We start from the raw sequence: 21,307 nt of genomic DNA on the forward strand, positions 1-21,307 counted from the left end.
AAGAAATACAGTTTACTAAGCAATGGAAAGCTACCTATGACATCAAGAGTATAAAAGGCTAGAACACCAAGCAGCAGTCGTCATTGACCAGTGGCCATCCGACATCATGCAACCTGTCACTCAGCACTGACCATTCAGCAGTGGCCTTTCAGCATACATTCTGCATTACGCAACCTACCGAACAACAACTAACAGAAGACAGCAAGAATCACCTCATATACAATCTATCCTATACCCAGTAAAGTTGAGTGTTCTGAATCCTGTACCGTGTTTTTACTGACACGCTGGGGCGAATACAATCCCCTGATCAGCGCACACCAGATAGTGAAAATCCTTATATGGTCCTTCGAGCTAGAGAGGAAAACTTCCTAACATTGGGTCCTTCGAGCCGGATAGGAAAGACTTCCTAACAAGTAACTTTCTATAATTCATTTCTTACAGCAGTAATGGGGTTTAGAAATTATGTAATAAATAAATGTAGAAGCAATTCTTCTTCTGTGAATATATTTAAACTTGTACATCATAAATGCCTTATATGCTGTTTTTTATATATAATAATATTACATTACATTTAGCATAACATTTATGTGCCAAAAGGCCAACTGTTACCATATCAACACACAACACATGAGATCCATAGAGTAGTGTATAGACTTTGCCCTTTTGGCCTTTGCTCGTTCAATAATCAGTGTAAACTCATTAAACACTTAAATGATCAGAAACACCACTCAAAGATAAGTCACTGATGTAAAAACACAAAAAGCGATGCTATCTTTTTTTTTTTTTAAGTGAGAACATTGTGTGCTTTTGTATGTTTTGAAAAAATGCAATAGAATACAAAGACCCTCAAATTGAAATCCTTACACCTCTGGATAAACAGATTTCCCCCTTCAGTGAAAGCAAAAATCAATTTCTTTTCATTAAAATAAGACAAAGTTGGGAGTCTATAATGGTTACACATACATTACAGCCCAGTAACAAACCTTTCTTTGTATATCTTTGTATATATATTTTGGGAAGTTGGGAATCAGCACAGGGCCCAGCAGTGGCAACTAGGAATTTAGGAGATCCACTTATGTATTAAATGTAGTTGTTCATTTCAGCAACTACCAAAGACCAAGAGCACAAAAAGAAGCAGAGAATATTATTTAGATTAAAGATGATTAAAATGATTATTTAGGCTGCTGATCAAGTGTTTGTGGGTGTGTTATGGTGATGTTATAATGAAACTCACCATGAGATGGCAGCAGGTGAATGTGATTGGTTCTGCGGTTCAGGGGGCGTGGCGTAGGGGAATCCGGGAAGTCACTCCATGTTTAATAACACCACTTTCTTCTTTCAGTTCCGTCTGCGTCTGAATAAATCTGTATTGCTTTACAATCTTTATTGGCTTATATTTACGAGTGCAAGGTAAGACAGCTTTTCACTTCGAATACAAGCATACTTTTCACTTTGCTAGATATGCAGTACTTTAAAGTCTCCCTTTTTCATATATATATATATTAAATATCACTCTATTATAAAAGTAAGGTTTTTTCTGGATATTAGAGTTATTAAAGATCGAAATTGTTATGAACAACATGAATGCCACCATGTCAAGTCTTATTTATAGGCCCGCAAAAAGCGCACTGAAATTGGCCGCGTCCCAATCCGACACTTTCTTATGAACATACAGTAGCACACCTTTTTAGTGTAGTAGTGAGCGATTTCTTATGTAGCCTTGTCCTCATTTCATTTCCTGAGCTGCTTCTCAAACTACAGCATAGTGCAAAGCCACTGGTAAAAAAACAAACAACAACTCTGTATTTGATTTCTCTTTTCTGTGTCTTTCTTACAGTGATGGCTGTATTCAGTGACTGCTCTGTGGTTCTAGACCTAAAAAATGCCCCATATAAAGAGAAAAAGAAGTTGATGACTGCTGTTTTGGACAATGGGGGAAATATAGCTTATGTAGTGAACCAGAAGGTAAATCCTGCTTTATTTTATGTTATTTTTGTAATCATACTACTTATTCGGATATCTATTCACTTTGAATGAATCAGTAATTATATTGCAGATAAGATCTGAAATTGAAAAAGTGTGTGACCTGTGATCATTTCCATTAAAAAAAAATAGAAAGTGTTGGCAGATGTGTTGCGAAATCAAAATCAGACCAATACTCCATAACTCTCTACCATCTAGAGTTCGTTTGTGGTTGCGACCAGCCTGGAGACTATAAGCATCAGCAAGTGGAGGAACGCTCAGAGACACAAGATTCCCGTGGTCAGTGTACAGTATGTGTGGAGCTGCCTGGAGAAGGGAGTCCTTCTACCTGTTCAAGAGCATGTCTTCAAGCCACCGAGCTCAGACCTCACACCAAAACCAGCTCCATTCTCTGGTATTATACTGTTGACTTTACATATATCAGTCTTTATGACTGTAGATATAGAAGTGTTTATTTAGAGATGTTTGCGTTTTGATGGTTGTGGAAACGTAAAAAGGCCAGTGGGAGTGTTCAGAACAAAAGAGCAGTTTGTAATTGTGACAGGTTGATCTGTATTATTTGCAAATGTTATATGTTGTTTTTCCTGGAATGTGACTAATGTAAGTAGGGAGGTGAGTCTATGAGTCACTGTTAGCTGTGATGTAAATGGGGTTGTGGTAAATGGTGAAACATTACACAGAACTTTGACTTGTCTTCATGATGAATGACTGAATACTTCTGTCTAATTCCTAACAGGGCTAAAGTTCAGAGATCAGCCCCAAAACAGTGGCATTTATCATGAAAAACCAGAGCTTGAGGTGAAGGATGGCGCGTACCTGGGCCGGTTCAGGTGTGTTGATTTTACAGCATGTTATTCAGGTGGAGAAAGTTTTATACACTGTAACTGAAATCATGGTTTATATTTATAAATTCTACTCTGCAGATTGTACAGGGAGAATGATCACGATATTCCAGAATTTCCTCCCGATTTCCAAATTGCAAAATACTCCATTTTGGCCAAGGTGAGTTTACTAATAAACAATGTAGAAATGTTATTTAAGCACACACAATAGTTATGAGCAGTGGATCAGCAGGCAGAAGCCTAAACTTTAATGTCAATCCACATGTATATGTTTAAGGCTCAGCCCAAGACTTGGTCAGTTCTGGAGCTTCAGAGCACCAAAGGCCAAGCAGGACGGCAATATCGTGTTGTGAGCTCCATCATACATGAGGCAGAGGTGCAGTCATCAAAATATAAAATAGTCTGAATATTTATATAGTATACAGTGAAATCATTTTTGGCATGATGGTTTTGGCATCTTCTCTGTCGTTGCAGAAGAGTGCAGTGTGTGATAAGCAGGTGCACAGCTGTAGCTCTGAGGATGCTGTGGAGGCGTATCTGATGCTGAGCAACGAGCTGCAGCTCCAAGGCTTTACTCAGACACAATCACTTCCCCCATGGGCTGAAAAGCTGACCTCTCACAGTCTTCAGCAGGTAGGTCTGACACAATCTGACTTGTATTTGTTTTTTACATAGACACTAATGATATCAAAGTTGGATTAGTGATGGTCAGAGGCAAAATTTCACATATTAACTGCTGAATGCAAGTTCTTGCATTTTTGTTACATTTTGGAGCCTGCATAATGTCTAACTTTACTTTGGTCCCAAGATTCTCCTCAGGTCATATTTTGTAGGTTTTCAGTGCAAATATAATAAGGCTTATTATAAATTAGTAAATGCAGGATTATTAATTCTTGTTAAGAAATGATGTTTTGCACAGACTTTTATTCCATCATATATATCAATGTAACGATTGTACTGCATGATTACATTGTAGTGATCTTAAAATAATACAGACATCTTTTTTGTTGTTGTTGCTGTGTCTACACTACTGATTTACTCAGTACGCTTCTATATTGTGCAAAATATTTAAAGATTCAAATTTATTTAATACATTTTTATGTATGTAGACTAATTTGCTGTCTCTCTTGAACTGTGTGTGATTGACAGCTTCTGCTGGAGGAGAAGCTGAACTGCAGTACAGTCTTACAGGAAGTGGGGGTCTTTCTGGAACTCATCTGGACAGAAGCTCTCGGTTCACTTAGCGGTATCCTGACCGTCCCAGTGACCAGCATCAGTCTCAATGATGTAATACATGGAAAGTCTTACATCAAACATTAAGGAGAATACATTTGAAGGAAAAATATCTGCAGAATGACAGATTTGTGTAACCTCTGTGTGTGTGTGTGTGTGTGTGTGTGTGTGTGTGTGTGTGTGTGTGTGTGTGTGTGTGTGTGTGTTGCTGCAGGTGAGCAGAGTGGAAGGATTACTGCTGCAGGTTCAGAAGACTCAGAATGAGGATGAAGTCAAGGATCTGCTGAAGGAAGTCAACACTCTGCTACCCGTCAGCATGAAGGAGCCGGAATCAGTACCCAAGCTGGTGTCCCAGAAACTCGATCTCTGTCAGGTAATCACTCCTTTAATCTTCTGTAATCACAGACTGTAGTCTTTCAGTTTATGTTATAAAACATTTACCTGAAAAGAATCATATGCAGTGTTAATGGTGATGTTGGTGATAAAGAACATTCAGTTTTGTTTAGTGATTGTTGAGAACGATAAAGTGTTGTTATGTCATGGTTTTAGAAACTCTGATTTATCTGATTTAACACTACCAGCTGATCAGAGATATTCTGAACGTGACGGAGGTGACTTTGGGAAACCCCTTTCCGTCCTCTTTGGGGAAATATCGTGCTCTGAGGTGCAGTATTGAGCAGGTGCCATTTGAAAGCCCAGAGTTTCTGTCTGTCTCCCATCTTCTGCAGGATAGGTATTTTGTACACCATGAACTTCCTGATTGTTTAGTGTTTCCTGTTTTTGTTGAAATCGACATTGTGTACATCTTTAATAATTCTGCAGGCCGGCTCAGATCCAGAAGATACTGCGTGTCAGTAGAGGAACAGAGCTTCTTATGTTTAGGAATGAACTCGACAACATTAAGCCTCTCCTCCATTCCACTGCTTCCAGCAGCCTGGTGGGAATCCTGTCTCGGTGAGAGTTTCTTTTGTGTTCTGTTACACACACATGTACCACTGACACACACAAACACACACACACACACACACACACACACACACACACACACACACACACACACACACAGAGTACCTCACAAAGCGATTTCAAATGTATTTTTTTCCCCAGGGGTCTATTACTGCCCAGGGTTGGAGTAGAGCAGCATGGGGTTGAAAGAACAGACATTGGGAATCTGGGAAGTGGCATCTACTTCAGTGACTCGCTAAAGTCAGTGTTTTCTCATGTTTTCACCTGAAATTGTACAAATGATCAAACAGAAGTGTGTAATGCGATAGTAAGTGTTCTAACTCAGGGTCTGTTCTGTGTTTCAGCACATCAATCAAGTATTCAAAACCCAGTGTTAATGATGGTTGTCGGCTGCTGCTGGTGTGTGATGTGGCTCTGGGACAGTGTAAAGACCTGGACAAAAGGGATTTCACTTTGACCTCTGCCCCTGAGGGTTACAACAGCGTGCATGGAGTTCGCCGTACAGAAAAAACACACTCTGATTTTGAGGTACTGCTTTTGTGTGAAATCAGTTCTCTGGGACCATTTTAGAGCTTTATATGACCTTTTGCTCTGTGTGTGTATGTGTGTTGCAGGATGATGAATATGTGGTGTATAACACAGACCAGATCAGGCTGAAATATGTAGTTCAATATTTTCTACCTGACGATGAAGTGAAGGACTTTCAGCCTCATGTTAACACGACATTAGCACCTCCACATTTTTCTTCATCTTCCCTCCTCTGTGAGTAATTACATTAAGCGTTATAGATGTTGTGTAATTGGATCACATTAACGGACAATATGATTAATGCATGATTACTGTATGTCTTATATCCACTGGATGTGATGCAGACTTGATGTTGTAATCAGATGTTGGTTTAATCCTCTAGTGCCCAGTGATGATGGTGAGGGTTTGGGCGAGACTAAGAACCCTCTGGAGGAGGTCACAGCTGGTTTATTGGACAGTAATGGTCAGACGCTCCCCCTGAAGGCTGTACATGTGAGATGTAAGCTATTGGACCTTATCTCTCAGGTAAAGTATTACACTGATGCATAACTGACTGGTATATAACACTGATTTTTTTTTAGGTCCAGATTATTTCAAAGAAATGCAGCCTTATATGTTTCGCAGTAAATCATTATTGTTATCCTTTACCCACTTAAAAACAAAACTCTAGCCTTAGATATACAAACAAAATTTCTATAGCTTGCTGTACTGTATCATAATCATATCATTTATAAAATACTTTGTTTTCCTCATTTTTGTTAACAGGTTGTCATTTTCCAGACCTACACAAATACCAGCAGTGTTCCTATCGAAGCAAAGTATGTCTTCCCTCTAGAAGAGACAGCAGCAGTGTGCGGTTTTGAAGCCTTTATTAATGGAAAGCATGTGATTGGAAAGGTGGCCTTCCCCTGACTACATTTCTGCTTCTATTTTAATAATCTTCATTATTACACTTAGTACACTTTATTTTTATCCCCTTCATTCTCTCATTCTCTCAGGTAAAGGAGAAGGAGCAGGCACGTAAAGAATACAAGCAGGCCATAGAGAAAGGTCATGGAGCCTACCTGATGGACCAGGATGCACCAGTGCGTCTCTTTGTTTGCTAAATATCTATATATATTCATAGAATATACACATATTCCTCAGTGGGAATGGATTTTCTGTGTGTTAATCTTATTCATTTTTTATTATTGTTTAAAATCCTGTGTGTAAAAGAGCTTTCATATCTGTGTGTGCTGCAGGACGTGTTCACCATCAGTGTGGGAAACCTGCCACCTGGAGCGACAGTGCTGATCAAAGTAACGTTCATCACAGAACTAGTTGTGAGAGCAGGCACCATCGTCTTCGCCCTGCCAGGCAGTGTGGCTCCATGGGAGCAAAGTTCAGCACTGAACCAGAGAACCCAGGTACAACAGGAATCGTTTTGTGTGTGTGTGTGTGTGTGTGTGTGTGTGTGTGTGTGTGCTTTTTAGTAAACTTGTTTGCATAGTGGAGGCAGCCTTTATTCTTTCTAAAGCGGGTGCAAAATAGATTTTAAAACGTTTACATTTTTCCCAAGCCTCATAATTCGAACGTTTTTGTTGCAGACGACTGTTGAGAAGGTCTGCGTGAATGAGCTTCAACCAGAGGGGTGAGAACTGCGTCATGGGCAACTTTGTACCATTTGATTTTACTATGTATATTCACAAAATTCAAATTTTACCCATACAATATATATTCTTATTTTCTTGTAGAGAATTCTCTTTGTGCATGTCTATTGAGATGCCTATAGAGATCACTAAGCTGGAGTGCTCTCATCAAATCAAAATCAAGGTGCATCATTCATTTTTGTTCATTAAGTTGGACTGTACATATAATGTTGGTTTTGTTACAGTTAAATATTACTGAGACGGTTGTATGTTGTGTGTTAGAAGTAAATTTATTTCTCTTACTTTCCTTCTCTTAGAGAACAGATTGTATGGCTGTAGTGAGCACATTACCAGATCAGACTCTCAGCACTGATGGCTTCCGGCTCAGCGTAACTCTGTTGCAGATGCATATGCCCAGAATGTGGGTGGAGAAACATCCAGAAAAGGACACTGAGGTGAAATGAGATTCGTTCAGTTTTAATGATAAAAACATGCACATCGGTCTTTAACCCCTGACTCCGATCGCTTAACTTTTGCAGGCCTGCATGTTGGTGTTTTATCCATACTTTTATTCCAGTGGTGTTTCGGATGTGAGTGATGTGATCATAGTGCTGGATACATCAGAGTCCATGAGAGGAGATGCGATGGTGAACGCACGCAGGGTTGCTCTGAAGGTGCTCAATTCACTGGATCGCTCACTAAGAGTCAACATCATCTCCTTTGGCTCTGGTTAGTAATCAATAGAGAAGAATAAAGATTATTTATTATTAAGTTACTTTTTAATATAATTGAATGTATAAACTATTTATTTTAACTGATTTGTCATTGTAAAATATATATTTTGTAGTGTTTTTTATTTCACTCGTTAACAACCATTATGGATGTTTCAATAATACATTTTATGCTGTGTATTTTTTATTTGTATTATATATTAATTAATTATTATCTTGTTTTTTTCAGTGTTTATAGTCTAAAAGGATAATATGTGGATTATTAATGTTCAATGCTGATAAATAAAATGTTTGTATTGAGCATTATTTTGCTACTGTTTCAGATAAATTGGTCATTGCATGTTTTATTATTAAAATCTTTTAGGAAAATGTTCTACATGCGTCCAGGATGCAGCAATTGTCTCTTGTTATGAGAGATCTTTATCCGTGTTCTCCCACTGTTGTTGTCTAGATTACAAAGAGGCCTTTCCTTCATCAAGTGTGCTGGAGGACGTCTTTGAAGAAGCCAAGAAATTCATTATGGTCAGTGTTTACAATCAAATACTTGACATGTACATGCAATTTCTTTATGTCAATTAAGTGCATAGCTGGATGTGAATTTATGTTGTTTTTAAATACTGCAATTTTACTATTAGACCTCAGCTGCGGTTGGTGGAAGCACTGAGCTATGGAGACCTCTGCGCACCCTGAGCCTGCTGCCTCCCTCACACAAAATCAGAAATGTGTTACTTATCTCTGATGGACATGTGCAGAACCAACCTGAAACCCTGCAGCTGGTGCGAGATAACGTCAAGCACACACGCCTCTTCACCTGCGGCCTCAGGTAAGCACTCAGCAGCTTTCTGGAGCTAATGGCAGAAATATATTTTTTGAACACAAGTATGCATCCAGATGTTGTATTTGTTTGCAGAGGTGTATTTCCCAAATCAGCAGTTTCACTACAGGGAAGCGTTCAAAACTTGATGCTTGTAACATTGTAATAATGATTCATATTTCAACTTATAGCACCTTTCTCACATTAATGATTGAAAAGGGGGCAAAAAAAGAAAGATAAGATGAAGGATTGTAATAACGGAATCCATCACAGACTTCATTCATCACTGTGCTTTCCACTATGTCTAATATTGTCTAAGTGACCAGCAGTAGTAACAATCTAAAAATCTACTTGTGTTTGTGTGTAGCTTGACAGCTAACCGTTACATTCTGAGAGCTCTGGCTCAGGCAGGTGGAGGAACTTATGAGTTTTTTGACACAAAGACAAAACACACCTGGGCTGAGAAGGTGAGCATCGCTCCATGACCTTCAGATGAATCTTGAGGTGTTTATGTGTAACATGTGGCTGAGACAGTGCTGATTGGCTGTTGTAGGTGAATTCTCAGGTTCGGTGCATGGTATCACCAGGCTGTAGTTCTGTGACTGTGAAGTGGCAGAGGTTTAACTCCACAGCGCCCCCTCCTGTTCAGGCTCCATCACAGCTCCAAGCTCTCTTCAGTGACTGTCACACTCTGGTCTATGGCTTCGTCCCGCACTGCACCCAGGTCTTACAGCGTCAATTATTCACTTTTATATTTGCAAAATGCACCTTGTCTTCTCGGTTATTAAACCATTATAGATGTTTGTCAGATATTTGTCCTGGTCCTCAGCTTGAGAGTTTTTATTTTGGTTTAGGCCACACTGTTTGGTAAACTGAGGGGAAAGAAAAAAATTGAGAACATGGTTTCAACTACAGAATTACAGAAGACTAAAGGAACAGTAAGATTTTAAGTCTTAAATATTGCTGAATTATTCAATAAAGCATTCTAAAGTTTGTTGCAAATAAAAAAATCCTGTAGTTTGTGCATAAAAGCGAGTGTTTATGTTTCTACCTTTTAGTTCCTTCACAAGCTAACAGCAAGAGCAATCATCAGAGACTATGAGGATGGCAGCCTTGGCTTTAGTGAGGCAGAACATGAGGTTTGTACTGTATATTAAATTTAATTAATAAATGTGTTACTTTTAGTCCGTTCTTTTAATGTAAATCCTATTATGATGTGCTTTTTGGAACAGGGGGAAATGTGCGATAATTAATTTGGGTTAAATTTATTGTAGAGCCACGTACCTGATGAGCTCATGGTTTCAGTTTGTGTGTGCTAATCAGATCTTATAGTCACATAAACACTAATGCATCTTGGTATAAGGAAATCAACAACAATATTATCATATTGCGATAGTGTGTGATAAAGTTATGGCTGTTCCTCTCCTGTGTCTAAAACTAAGACTGATTTCTTTTCCCTCTGTCAGGGGAAGAAAGCAGAGCTGAAATCCTATATCATCGAGCTCAGTAAAGAGTTCTCCATCCTGTCCCAGTTCACCAGCTTTGTTGCTATTGAAGAGAGAGTAAGATTACTGAAGCCTGGCAGATTCATTTCTTTTATAAACACTTGGAAGATTGTTGCACAATATTTCACATCACATCACTTTAAATTATTAATTACATGAGGATCTCTGACCTCAGCAGGTGTACATTGTTAATATATGCAAATGTACTATGGTCTTAGTTACCAAACATCACCTAACTGAACACTGTGGTTTTTAGATTGATGTGTTAGATCAGTGGTCCCCAACCCCGGGCGGGTCAATTGGTACCGGGCCGCAAAGAAAGAATAAATAACTTACATTATTTCCGTTTTATTTATTATCTGATTCTAAACAATGTTTTATTTTGAAAATTACTGGATTCTCTCCGCCACATCTGTATATGACTCACTTTTGATGCATGTCAAGATGCTTCCCACAGTCACATGTCTTCCCTCCATCCGATACCTTCTTAAAGGAGCTGCTCCGGCCGTTAACACATAATACACACAGTGGATTCACGTTTATAGTTATATTTAGAAAATACCAGTTTTTTATGCCGGTCGTATCATTTTATTTTATTGTATTTATCTGCCAGACCTTAAAGACCGGTCTGTGAAAATATTGTCTGACATTAAAACGGTCTGTGGTCTGTGCAAAAAAGGTTGTGGACCGCTGTGTTAGATCACCTTTGTCAAAATATGATAGTTGTTATAACAGCAGAGGAGATACCAACCTCATGGAGGTTCAACAAAAACATACGAGTGTGATGTTCTGGTGTCTGTAAACCTTTGGCTATATATATATATATATATATATATATATATATATATATATATATATATATATATATATATATAATGTGCTATAGGCTTATGTGTTGCTGTACTGATAAGGGCATCGTTTAATAACAAATCTCATTCATTTTTAAATTTACACATGTTCAGTGTCAGGAAGCCTAACTGCAGGAATTTTATCTCCTTATTTCTGTGAAGGACGAGGAACAACCCGACTCCGGTTTTACTGACATCACTAAAATAATTGCAGAAGAAGATGTGGATGTTCTTTCTTATATGGGCTGGAGCTCTTTCGAACAAGAACAGGTATTTCAGTTAATTTATTGCAATAGGAAAAACTATGCGGTTTATTTATAATGCATTTGAATAAGATACAGTGAAATTATACACAAACATGAAAACACAAGTAACTGAAAAAATGAGCATGAAGCATAATGAAATAACAGTTCATGTCTATCAAAAGAGCACAAAAAAAAAAATTTGTTTCATCTTCAGAGCTTTACAAGTCATTTGTTTCCTACAGTATTACTTTTTCTTTAGAATTTATCTGCACTGCTGCAGGTCAGTAATAAACAGGTTCGGGTTCAAATCAGTTTTAGTGTATTTGTAAAGAATTCAGTTTGATAAGTGGCAAAATGGCTTTTTACTTTTGCCTGACAGTGTATAACAGTTAAATAGTAAAGTCACTATTATATAGCTAGCTCGTATTATTTATGCTTTATTTATATTTAACTTCCCGTGTGTGTGTGTTCTACTTTTTATTTTGTAGTGGAATCGGGAGTCAGATGAGGAAGTTGCAGCCTCATCACAGGTAAGATGTCACAAGTAAAGGAGTATTAGGCTTAATGTATGGAAGACAATGAATGGATGCCCCTGTGTGTTCTGCTTTTTTTATTTATAAATGTTTTGTTAACAGGGGAGTCAGGAGTCAGATGAGGAAGATGAAGAAAGTTCAAAGGTAGGATGTCACAAGTAAGAAGTATTAGGCTTAATGTAAGAAAGACAATGATTTTTTTTCTCCCCTGATAGTTCTACTTTTTTTTTTATTATAGGGGAGTCAGGAGTCAGATGAGGAGGATGAAGAACGTTCAAAGGTAAGATGTCACAAGTAAGAAGTATTAGGCTTAATGCAAGTAAGACAATGAATTTATCCCCCTGTGTGTTTTGCTTTTTTTTTCAGTCATGTCAGGAGTCAGTAGATGATAATGAGTATTACCAGGTGGGATGTTAGGCTTAATGTAAGAAAAACAATGAATTCATACCCCTGTGTGTTCTGCTTTTTTATTTATAAATGTTTTGTTAACAGGGGAGTCAGGAGTCAGATGAGGAGGATGAAGAGTGTTCAAAGGTGAGATGTCACAAGTAAGGAATGTTAGGCTTAATGTAAGAAAGACAATGAATTTATCCCCCTGTGTGTTTTGCTTTTTTATTTATAAATGTTTTAAGGAATGTTAGGCTCAATTTAAGAAAGACAATGGAAAATATTTTTTCATAATTAGCTGGAAAATGACTGTTTCATAAAGTTTTAGGTTTATGCCTGTTGATAAAGACTGTAGTTACATCCAAAAATATTGGTATCCTTTGAAGGAATGATCAAGAATTGTTCTAAAAAAATACATATTGCATTCAATAAATTGGGTTTTTTAAATGAAAATTGTCAAATGTATTAAATGAGAGTTTATTGCAAACCAGCTGTGTTGACCCTGTATGTCAGACTTTTTATATTTCTGACTGTTTAATAATGATTTCTTTTGTCTATTCTTTTTCTGTCTTGTCTCCACAGGAATATGATGATGTTCAATTCTATGACTTTTTGAAACTTTCTGAAATTTCTGTTAGTTCTTCATTACACATGACGGAGGAACAGAGTGAAATAAGTGAGGGCTGCGCTTTTGTCAGACCACTCAAATCTTTTGGAAGACGCATGCCTGCATTTGAATGTGGTTCATCTCCTGATACTGTTTGTCCTTCCACTAATGACATTATCCCAGATTCTTCACCTGCTGATATCGATATTGAAGTTCCTCGTCATCATTGTTTTCAGCAAAAATCTAAGAAAGCATATGAACCAAAAATGTGCTCTCTTGCATCAATGGACGTACTTCCTCCTCGTAGTAATGATAGTCTGGCTTCTAATACTTTTATGCTTTCCAGAGCCATTCCTTGTAGTGGTTATCTCAGAGTCCCTCCCACTTCTATTGATAGAAGTGGGAGGGACTCTGAGATAACCGCTTCTATTGATAGTCTCAGAACAACTCTTCCTAGTCCTTCTCCCGGAAGTACTGCTCTTGCTCCTGCTGCTCATCTCGACCCCCCTTATGTAACCCCTGTTTTTGGTTTTGGATCTTCTGGATCTTCTGTCCCCCCTTGTGGATTCGGAGCCTCAAGTTATTCTGCTCGTTCTTCTAGCTCTGATTTCAGAGCCACTAATGCTCCTGCAATTGTTCGTTATCATTGTTCTCAAATAGGTTCTTCTGTATCCATGGACACTTCTCTTCCACGTTTTGGCATGGGATTGCCTTCTATAATTTCCCATGTTGAACAGTCTGCTCCTCCCCATGCAACTGTTGACTTTGGATTCCCTCCTCCAACTTCTACTGTTGGAATGAGAGGCCCTGCTCCTCCACCTCCAGCTCCTGCCTTTGGATTTACTCCTCCAGCTTCTACTGTTCAATATGGAGACCCTGCTTCGCCTCCTCCAGCTGGTGCCTTTGGATTCCTTCCTTCAACTTCTACTGTTCAACAGGGAGCCCCTGCTCCTCGTCCTCCACGTGTTTGCTTTGGATCAGCTCCTTCTGTTTATTCTCATCCTCCTGCTTTTTTGGAAGACCCTGCTCCTGCTTTTGATTCTGATGCTTTTGCTAGTATGCCTTTGAGACTCCATCAGAAATCATGTAAGTTCTAGCACACTGCTTCCTTGACATTTGTAAATTTACATTTACAGGATAACCCTTTACGATAAAATCATTCCATTCTGTTTATAGTTTCTGGCTTTAACATTCAGCAATCTGCAACAATTCCACAATCCAAAATTATGAGGCTATCTGCAAAAAAGATATGCAGAATTCCAAGAGAAGGCTTTGACCAAATGCTGAAAGACAGCATAAGTGAACAATCCAGTCAACCTGAAAGGATCAACTGGGAGGATCTGTTTAATCTTCAACACCAGGTACATATGTACATAAGTAATTTAAATTAATTTAAATTAAGGACAAGTGAAATAGAAAAAATGCATGATATTTAATCTAATGCTAAAGAGTGTTTTAATAAAGTTTAGTTTAGAACATTTTTCATGTTTATATTCACAGCTATACCAGGTGACATCTAGGCAATGTTCACTGAGTCAACTGTTAAAATCACAGTAGCCTAATTTCTTACTGTGTTAACCAGCGGGTGGCCTAATTTCTTTTTTCTTTTTACACAGGATGGGTATTGGGAATGTACTGGGACTCTAAGTAGATTCCTAGGCCTGGATGTAGACTTCTTTGCTAATGTCTTCCTGAAAGAAAAAGGCATCTGCTCTTTGGGTAAACAGAGTTTATATTTTTTTAAGTTTACTTTTCAGTCCAACTGATCACTTTGATCATCCTTAAAAAGAAATGAGAAGGAGACAGTATTGAAGGCAAATACAATATTGTCACTGTGAGGTGTTGAGAGTAATAGCAGAGGAGAAAACCCATCTATTAAAAATTTTCAACGTTTGTTTGATTGGGTTTAGCTGTCGGAATATATCTATATCATATGAGGGAAGTCAGTCAGAATAATCAATATATTCACAACTAGTCCCAAATATTATCAACTAACTTAATACACTACATTGACGAATATTTGGGGACACCTGGCCATAAGATTGGGATGTGCTTTTTGAACATCTCATCCCACATTTATTCCCCATTTGCTGCATTGTCATGCTGGAACGGGTTTCGGTTTCCTAATTCAAGTGTAGGGAAATTTTATTGGCACCGCATTCAGTGACATTCTTATACTTTCAACTTTGTGGTAACAGTTTCAGGAAGAACCTCATCTTCTTTCGGCTGCTCCCATTATAGGTCGCCACAGCGGATCATTCATCTCCATACCACTCTGTCCTCTACATCTGCCTCCTTCAAACCAACTACCTGCATGTCTTCCCTCACACACATCCATAAACCTTTTCCTCGACCTTCCTCTTCTCCTTCTTGGCAGTTCCATCCTCAGCATTCTTCTACCGATATACCCCATGTCCTTCCTCTGCACATGTCCAAATCATCTCAATCACCCCTCCCTCATCTAGTCTTCAAAACGTCCTACATGCGCTGTCATGACTCGTTTCTAATCATGTCTATCCTCGTTACCCCCAATGAAAACCTCAACATCTTCAGCTCTGCTACCTCCAGCTCCACCTCCTGTCTTTTACTCAATGTCACTGTCTCTAATCTATACAACACCGCAGGTCTCACCACAGTCCTATAAACTTTCCCTTTCACTCTTGCAGATACTCTTCTATAACAAATCACTCCTGTCACTCTTCTCCACCCACTCCACACTGCCTGCACTTTTTTCTTCACTTCTCTAAAACACTCTTCATCACTTTGCACTGTTGACCCCAGGTATTAAGGTACCTAAACTCCCCCACCTTCACCACCTCTTCTCCCTGCAACGCACCCCTCCACTGCCTTCCCTCTCATTCACACACGTATTCTGTCTTACTTCTACTGACTTTTATTCCCCTTCTCTCCGGTGTGTACCTCCAGCTTTCCAGGCTCTTCTCAACGTGCCCCCTACTCTCACCACAAATCACAATATTATCCGCAAACATCATAGTCCACGGAAACTCCTGTCTAGCCTCATCCGGCAACCTGTCCATCAACATTCTCAAAGCAAACAATGCGCCTATGGTGCTCTTCCTCGGCTTGAAACCACACTGTTGCTCACAGATGGTCACCTCTTCTCTCAGCCTGGCTTCCACTACTCTTTCCCATAACTTCATGGTGTGACTGATCAACTTAATTCCCCTGTGGTTACTGCAGTTCTGCACTTCTCCCTTGTTCTTAAAGATCGGTACCAGCACACACTTCTCCATTCTTCAGGCATCCTCTCACCTCCCAAAATCTTGTTAAACAATCTGGTTAAAAACTTCCCTGCCATCTCTCCTAAACATGCTTCTACCGGTAAGTCATCTGGTCCAACCGACTTTCCACTCTGCATTCTCTTAATCGCTGCCCTTACTTCCTCCTTACTAATTCTATCCACTTCCTGCTTTAGCATCTAAACACAATCCAGCCTTCTCTCTCTCTCTCATTTTTCTCATTCATCAGCTGCTCAAGCAATGCATCAATACTCCCTCCATCTTCTCAACACACTCTCCTCACTAGTCAACACATTTCTATCTCCATTCTTTATTGCTCTAACTTGCAGCACATCCTTCCCAGCTCGGTCCCTCTGCCTGGCCTATCGCTACAAATCCTTTTCTCCTTCTTTAGTGTATAACCTCTCATACAGCTCCTCATATGCCTTTTCCTTGGCTTTCGCCCCATCCCTCTTTTCCTGCTGCCGCATCTCTGTGTACTCCTGCCTACTTTTCTCATCTCTCTGCAGATCTCAATTCTGTTTTGCCAACCTCTTTCTCCTTATGCTCTCCTGCACTTCCTCATTCCACCACGTCTCTTTGTCTTCATTTCTTTTTCCAGATGTCACACCAAGTACCATTCTAGCCATCTTCCTTATCACTTCTGCAGTAGTTGCCCAATCATTCAGCACCTCTTCACCACCACCGAGCCTCTGTCTGACCTCTTCCCTAAACCTCACACTACAGTCTTTCTCCTTCAGTTTCCACCATCCTATTCTTCTTTCAGTCCTCACTCTCCTTCTCTTCTTCTTCACCTCCAAAACCATCCTACAGACCACCATCCGATGCTGTCTAGCTACACTGTCCCCTGCCAACACCTTACAGTTTTCAATCGCCTTCAGGTTGCATCTCCTACATAGAATATAGTCCACCTGTGTGCACCTTCCTCCACTCTTATACGTCACCCTATGATCCTCCTTTTTCTTGAAATACGTATTCACCACTGCCATTTCCATTCTTTTCGCAAAATCTACCACCACCTGCCCTTGCATTCAAATTTTCCTTACACTTGTGGAGCATAAGCACTGATGACATTTATCATCACACCTTCAACTTCCAGCTTTAAGTTCATCAAACTGTCAGAAACGCTCTTCACCTCAACTACACTCTTGTACTCTTCCTTCAGGTTTACCCCTACACCATTTCTATTTCCATCCACACCATGATAGAACCGTTTAAACCCACCTCCAATGTTCCTGGTCTTACTACCTTTTACTTGGTCTCCTGAACCCACAAGTCAAGTCAAATTTGAACGATGTGTATTTATCCCCGGTGTGTATTTATCCCTGATGAGCAGCCATGACGACTGTGGCAAGGAAAAACACCACTAGATGTTATGAGAAAGAAACCTTGAGAGAAACCAGACTCAAAAGAGGAGCACATCCTCATTTGGGTGATATCAAGAGTAAAATTATAAATCTTAAAAAAAAACACAAAACACAGGAGAGTGAGAACTAACATGAGCACCAGAATGTAATTTTTGTTTGCACTGCAACAACACAACACAAAAAAAAACAGAGAAGCAAAGTCAAACTTGATAAGATTTCACACAGAACTCACAAATGAACTGGACAAAATTATTAGCACCTTGTTAAAATTAAAAAAAATAATTGCTTTCAAGCATGTGATGCTCCTGTAATTTGTATTTAGACACACTTGTGGTAACAGGTGTGGGCAATATAATAATCATACTTGCAACCAGTTAAAATGGAGAAAAGTTGACTCAACCTTTGTGTTGTAAAGAGTTGTGTGTGAACTTGAAAGAAAAAACTGTGGAAAAACATGAACAATCTCATCTCCAGAAAACTCATCTCCAGAGATCTGGTCCATCTCCAGAGTCCATCTCCAGAGATCTTAATGTTCCTGTGTCCACTGTGCGCAATATCATCAAGAGTTTTACAGTCCATGGCACTGTAGCTAACCTTTCTGGACGTGGACGGAAGAGCAAAATTAATATAAAAATTACAACAAAGGATTTTTCGAATGGTGGATAAAGAAACATATTCAAGCTGATCTGCAGACACAGGGTACCACAATGTCGGCTTGCACTCTTCGATAGCCATCTGAATGAAAAGGGACGCTATGGTAGGAGACTCAGGAGGACACCACTGCTGACACAAAGGCATAAAAAAGCAAGACTGGAGTTTGCCAAAACTTTTGTGACAAAACCACAATTCTTCTCGGAGAACGTACTGTGGACAGATGAGACAAAAGTTGAGCTTTTTGGTAAAGGACATCATGGCACTGTTTACAGAAAAAGAAATGAGGCCTTTAAAGAAAAATACACAGCCCCTACAGTCAAACATGGTGGAGGTTCAAAGATGTGTTGGGGATGCTTTACTGCTTCTGGCACTGGATGCCTTAACGGTGTGAACGGTATCATGAAATATTTCAGCAGGGCAATGACCCGAAACACACTTCGAAAAGCACTCAGTAATGGTTACAAACAAAGGGTAGAGAGTTCTGAAATGACTAGCAATGAGTCCAGACCCATAGAACACCTGTGAAGAGATCTCCCAGTTGGAGAAGGCATCAAATCTGAATGACTTGGAGCAGTTTGCAAAAGAAGAGTGGTCCAAAATTCCAGTAGATAGGTTCAAGAAACTCATACATGGTTAAGGGAAGCGATTGATTTTAGTTATTTTTTTCAAAGAGGGTGCTAACTAATATTAAGTTAAGGGTGCCAATAAATTTGTCCAGTGCATTGTTTGGGTTCTATGTGGAATTGTATCAGATTTGACTTCTCTGCTTTTTTGTGTTGTTTCAATGCAAACAAAAAGAAAAAACGTGAGTACCAAAACATTTGCTACTGCAACGATTTTCTGAGACAATAGTTGTATTTTCTGACAAAATTGCAAGGGTGCCGAAATATTTGTCCATGACTGTATCTACCTTTCTTCACTCGATCATATCAGCTATCTCTCTCCCTTTACCAGTCATAGTACCAACATTTAAAGTACAAACCCTAACCTTCACTCTCCTCCACTTCTCCTTTTCCTGCTGTCTCTGTAGACGTCTTCCTCCTCTCCTCATTGTTCGGCCAGCAGTAGCCCAATTACCACTGGTACCCTGTTGGCTAACGATACCTGTGGTGACCGATCCGATATGAATTTCTGATTCATGGTCCGCATATTTGATTTGGCACGTTTTACGCAGGATGCCCTTCCTAACGCAACCCTCCCCATTTACCCAGCCTTGGGGCCGGCACTAAGTGTGTGCAACCCTAATGGCTGTGTTTTCAGGATGAACCTCGTATGGTTGTAAAAGTTATTTTCATTTCCTGTTCCTTTAAGTTGTATTTGTTCTGATTTATTCAGGCGCAAAGGCTCAAGCCGACATCTTGAAGCTGGTAGCTACGCTGCTGGTGCTACAGTTGATGCGAGTGATGAAGATGGCAGACGGGAAACTGTTCCAGACTCTCTTCCGCCTCGCTGACCACCCAGAGCCCAGGCAGGAGGCCCTGTTAACTCTGCTTCATTTTATTTTCTAGCAGTGTTGGAGTTAAGGCATTTTGCTCATGTCCTATTATAATGTGTTTGTGGTGTAGGCCAGCCTGCTGGGAGGCGGTGAAGAGGGCAGTGGAGTGGGTGTGCTGGGCAGACAGACAGTACCCATGTGTATGCAGCAGACTGGAGCTTGGCTTGGATTGGGAGTCCTGCACACGCCAACTGCTGAAAGTGGATTCACTGCCGCCCTTCTCAACTCTGATCCCATTGCTCCAGAGAAGCACCCCAGTTATGTAGAATCCACACTTCCACTAATTTTCTCGTTTTTTCTTTTTCTTGACATTATTTTAATTATGTTACATTTCTTATTAAACGAAATACTGTTAGTGCATGGATTGATCATTTTGGAGAGTATTGTACTTTTAAATTAACAATGCGTTATAAATCGTTTTTAAGTAATCATATTAGTGGTAAATAAAATTCAACTTATTTCTGTGTGGGAACGACGTTTTGTTTTTGATCTTCTGGTTCTTCATCATCTGTTAATTTTGTTTCTTTTTTGTGTTTCTTATTACTAGTTATTGAACTGATGTATCCTGAGCATTGAGGTTGGATATTGATTGATATGAGTTTGGAATTTTAGCAAGTATTTTACCTGGTTCTGAATCTGCATTTAAATTGGTTGTGACAAAGTTTTATGGAAACAGTTTTTCTCCTCTGTGATTCTCTCCATTCCACACATTTGGATCATCTGTTATGCTATAACAATACATACATACATACATACATACATGTTAATTGTAAAATTATAGCTGAAATGATGCACTTTAAAATGTCATCAATGTAATGTAATACAGAGCAAATAGTAAACTTGTCTATTTTCTGCCTTGTCTTGCATATGAAACTGTTATTAAGATTTATATTGTGGATGTATGTACCTGTCAGCCAGGACAATGACGACCTCACAGCCTTAAAGGTGAGCTCATTGTCCTTGGCTGCTTCCAAGTCGTAAAGAACACGCACTTTTGGTGTTTCTTTAATTATACTGGTATTAAAAGGTCAGCTGCCAAACAAAGTGGTGGGGTTTCTGCTTGTTGCTTCTGCTCCTGCAAGGATAGCTCACTGAGTGCACAGAACCAGAAAAAAGGGACTGTAGCATTTTATTTTTTTCATTTGTAATATCAAGAATATTAGAATGCATAACAGTACTGTGTAACTTTAACAAAATGTTGTATGTATCGGTAAAATATGTGAGTATATGTCTTTTTATTTAAAGTACATATTTATTTTGATAATCAGGTAAAACAAATATAATATATAAACTATATACTCAGAAAAAAGAAACAAAAAAAAAAGAAAACACTATTAAGAGAGTTTCAAGGCTCTGGAAAAACATGCCACACAATGCACAAGCCAACTTTATCCTATATGAAATATTTGCATGTGTACCAGTGGGGAAAAAAATGTGTGAACCTTTGGCAACATGTGAAGGTGGATTTCATAATGCCTTGAAATTCCATGTAAGCTGAAGTAAACATGATAATGTGAAAAGTCTGAGTGAAAGTTATTACAGACATAATCTGAAAAAGTAATTGGATTATTTGCAGTGAAATAAAGACAAGGAAATAAAATACACCAAACATGACATGATAGACCAGGCGTTAGGAACCAGGAGTAAAACGGTGTCGTTTATTGGTTTTAAATATGCAAAC

General features: G+C 39.1%; 1 protein-coding gene across 4 annotated transcripts; it reads left to right on the plus strand.

Moving 5' to 3' along the window:
• The first annotated feature begins 1,291 nt into the window (after positions 1-1,291).
• On the plus strand, positions 1,292-21,146 carry parp4 (poly (ADP-ribose) polymerase family, member 4). 4 transcript variants are annotated; one of them, XM_046844966.1, is made up of 40 exons: positions 1,292-1,410; positions 1,838-1,965; positions 2,182-2,377; positions 2,720-2,813; positions 2,907-2,985; positions 3,103-3,201; positions 3,300-3,458; positions 3,975-4,112; positions 4,273-4,431; positions 4,640-4,791; positions 4,881-5,012; positions 5,166-5,264; positions 5,369-5,552; positions 5,639-5,786; positions 5,935-6,077; positions 6,318-6,449; positions 6,551-6,637; positions 6,794-6,958; positions 7,139-7,182; positions 7,286-7,364; positions 7,498-7,635; positions 7,720-7,909; positions 8,363-8,433; positions 8,547-8,734; positions 9,093-9,192; positions 9,279-9,449; positions 9,580-9,663; positions 9,784-9,864; positions 10,192-10,287; positions 11,241-11,348; positions 11,812-11,853; positions 11,959-12,000; positions 12,095-12,136; positions 12,223-12,261; positions 12,349-12,390; positions 12,826-13,936; positions 14,027-14,211; positions 14,467-14,569; positions 19,467-19,599; positions 19,697-21,146. In XM_046844966.1, the coding sequence occupies exons 2-40, from the start codon at positions 1,840-1,842 to the stop codon at positions 19,890-19,892; spliced, it is 5,577 nt and encodes a 1,858-aa protein (XP_046700922.1). In that variant the 5' UTR covers positions 1,292-1,410; positions 1,838-1,839; the 3' UTR covers positions 19,893-21,146. The 4 variants fall into 4 exon arrangements, with proteins under 4 accessions (XP_046700922.1, XP_046700923.1, XP_046700924.1 ...); XM_046844967.1 differs by lacking the exon at positions 12,095-12,136; XM_046844968.1 differs by lacking the exons at positions 12,095-12,136; positions 12,223-12,261.
• The last annotated feature ends 161 nt before the right edge of the window (positions 21,147-21,307 follow it).

The sequence above is a fragment of the Silurus meridionalis genome, chromosome 3 (genome assembly GCF_014805685.1).
Source record: "Silurus meridionalis isolate SWU-2019-XX chromosome 3, ASM1480568v1, whole genome shotgun sequence".
Lineage (NCBI taxonomy): Eukaryota > Metazoa > Chordata > Actinopteri > Siluriformes > Siluridae > Silurus > Silurus meridionalis.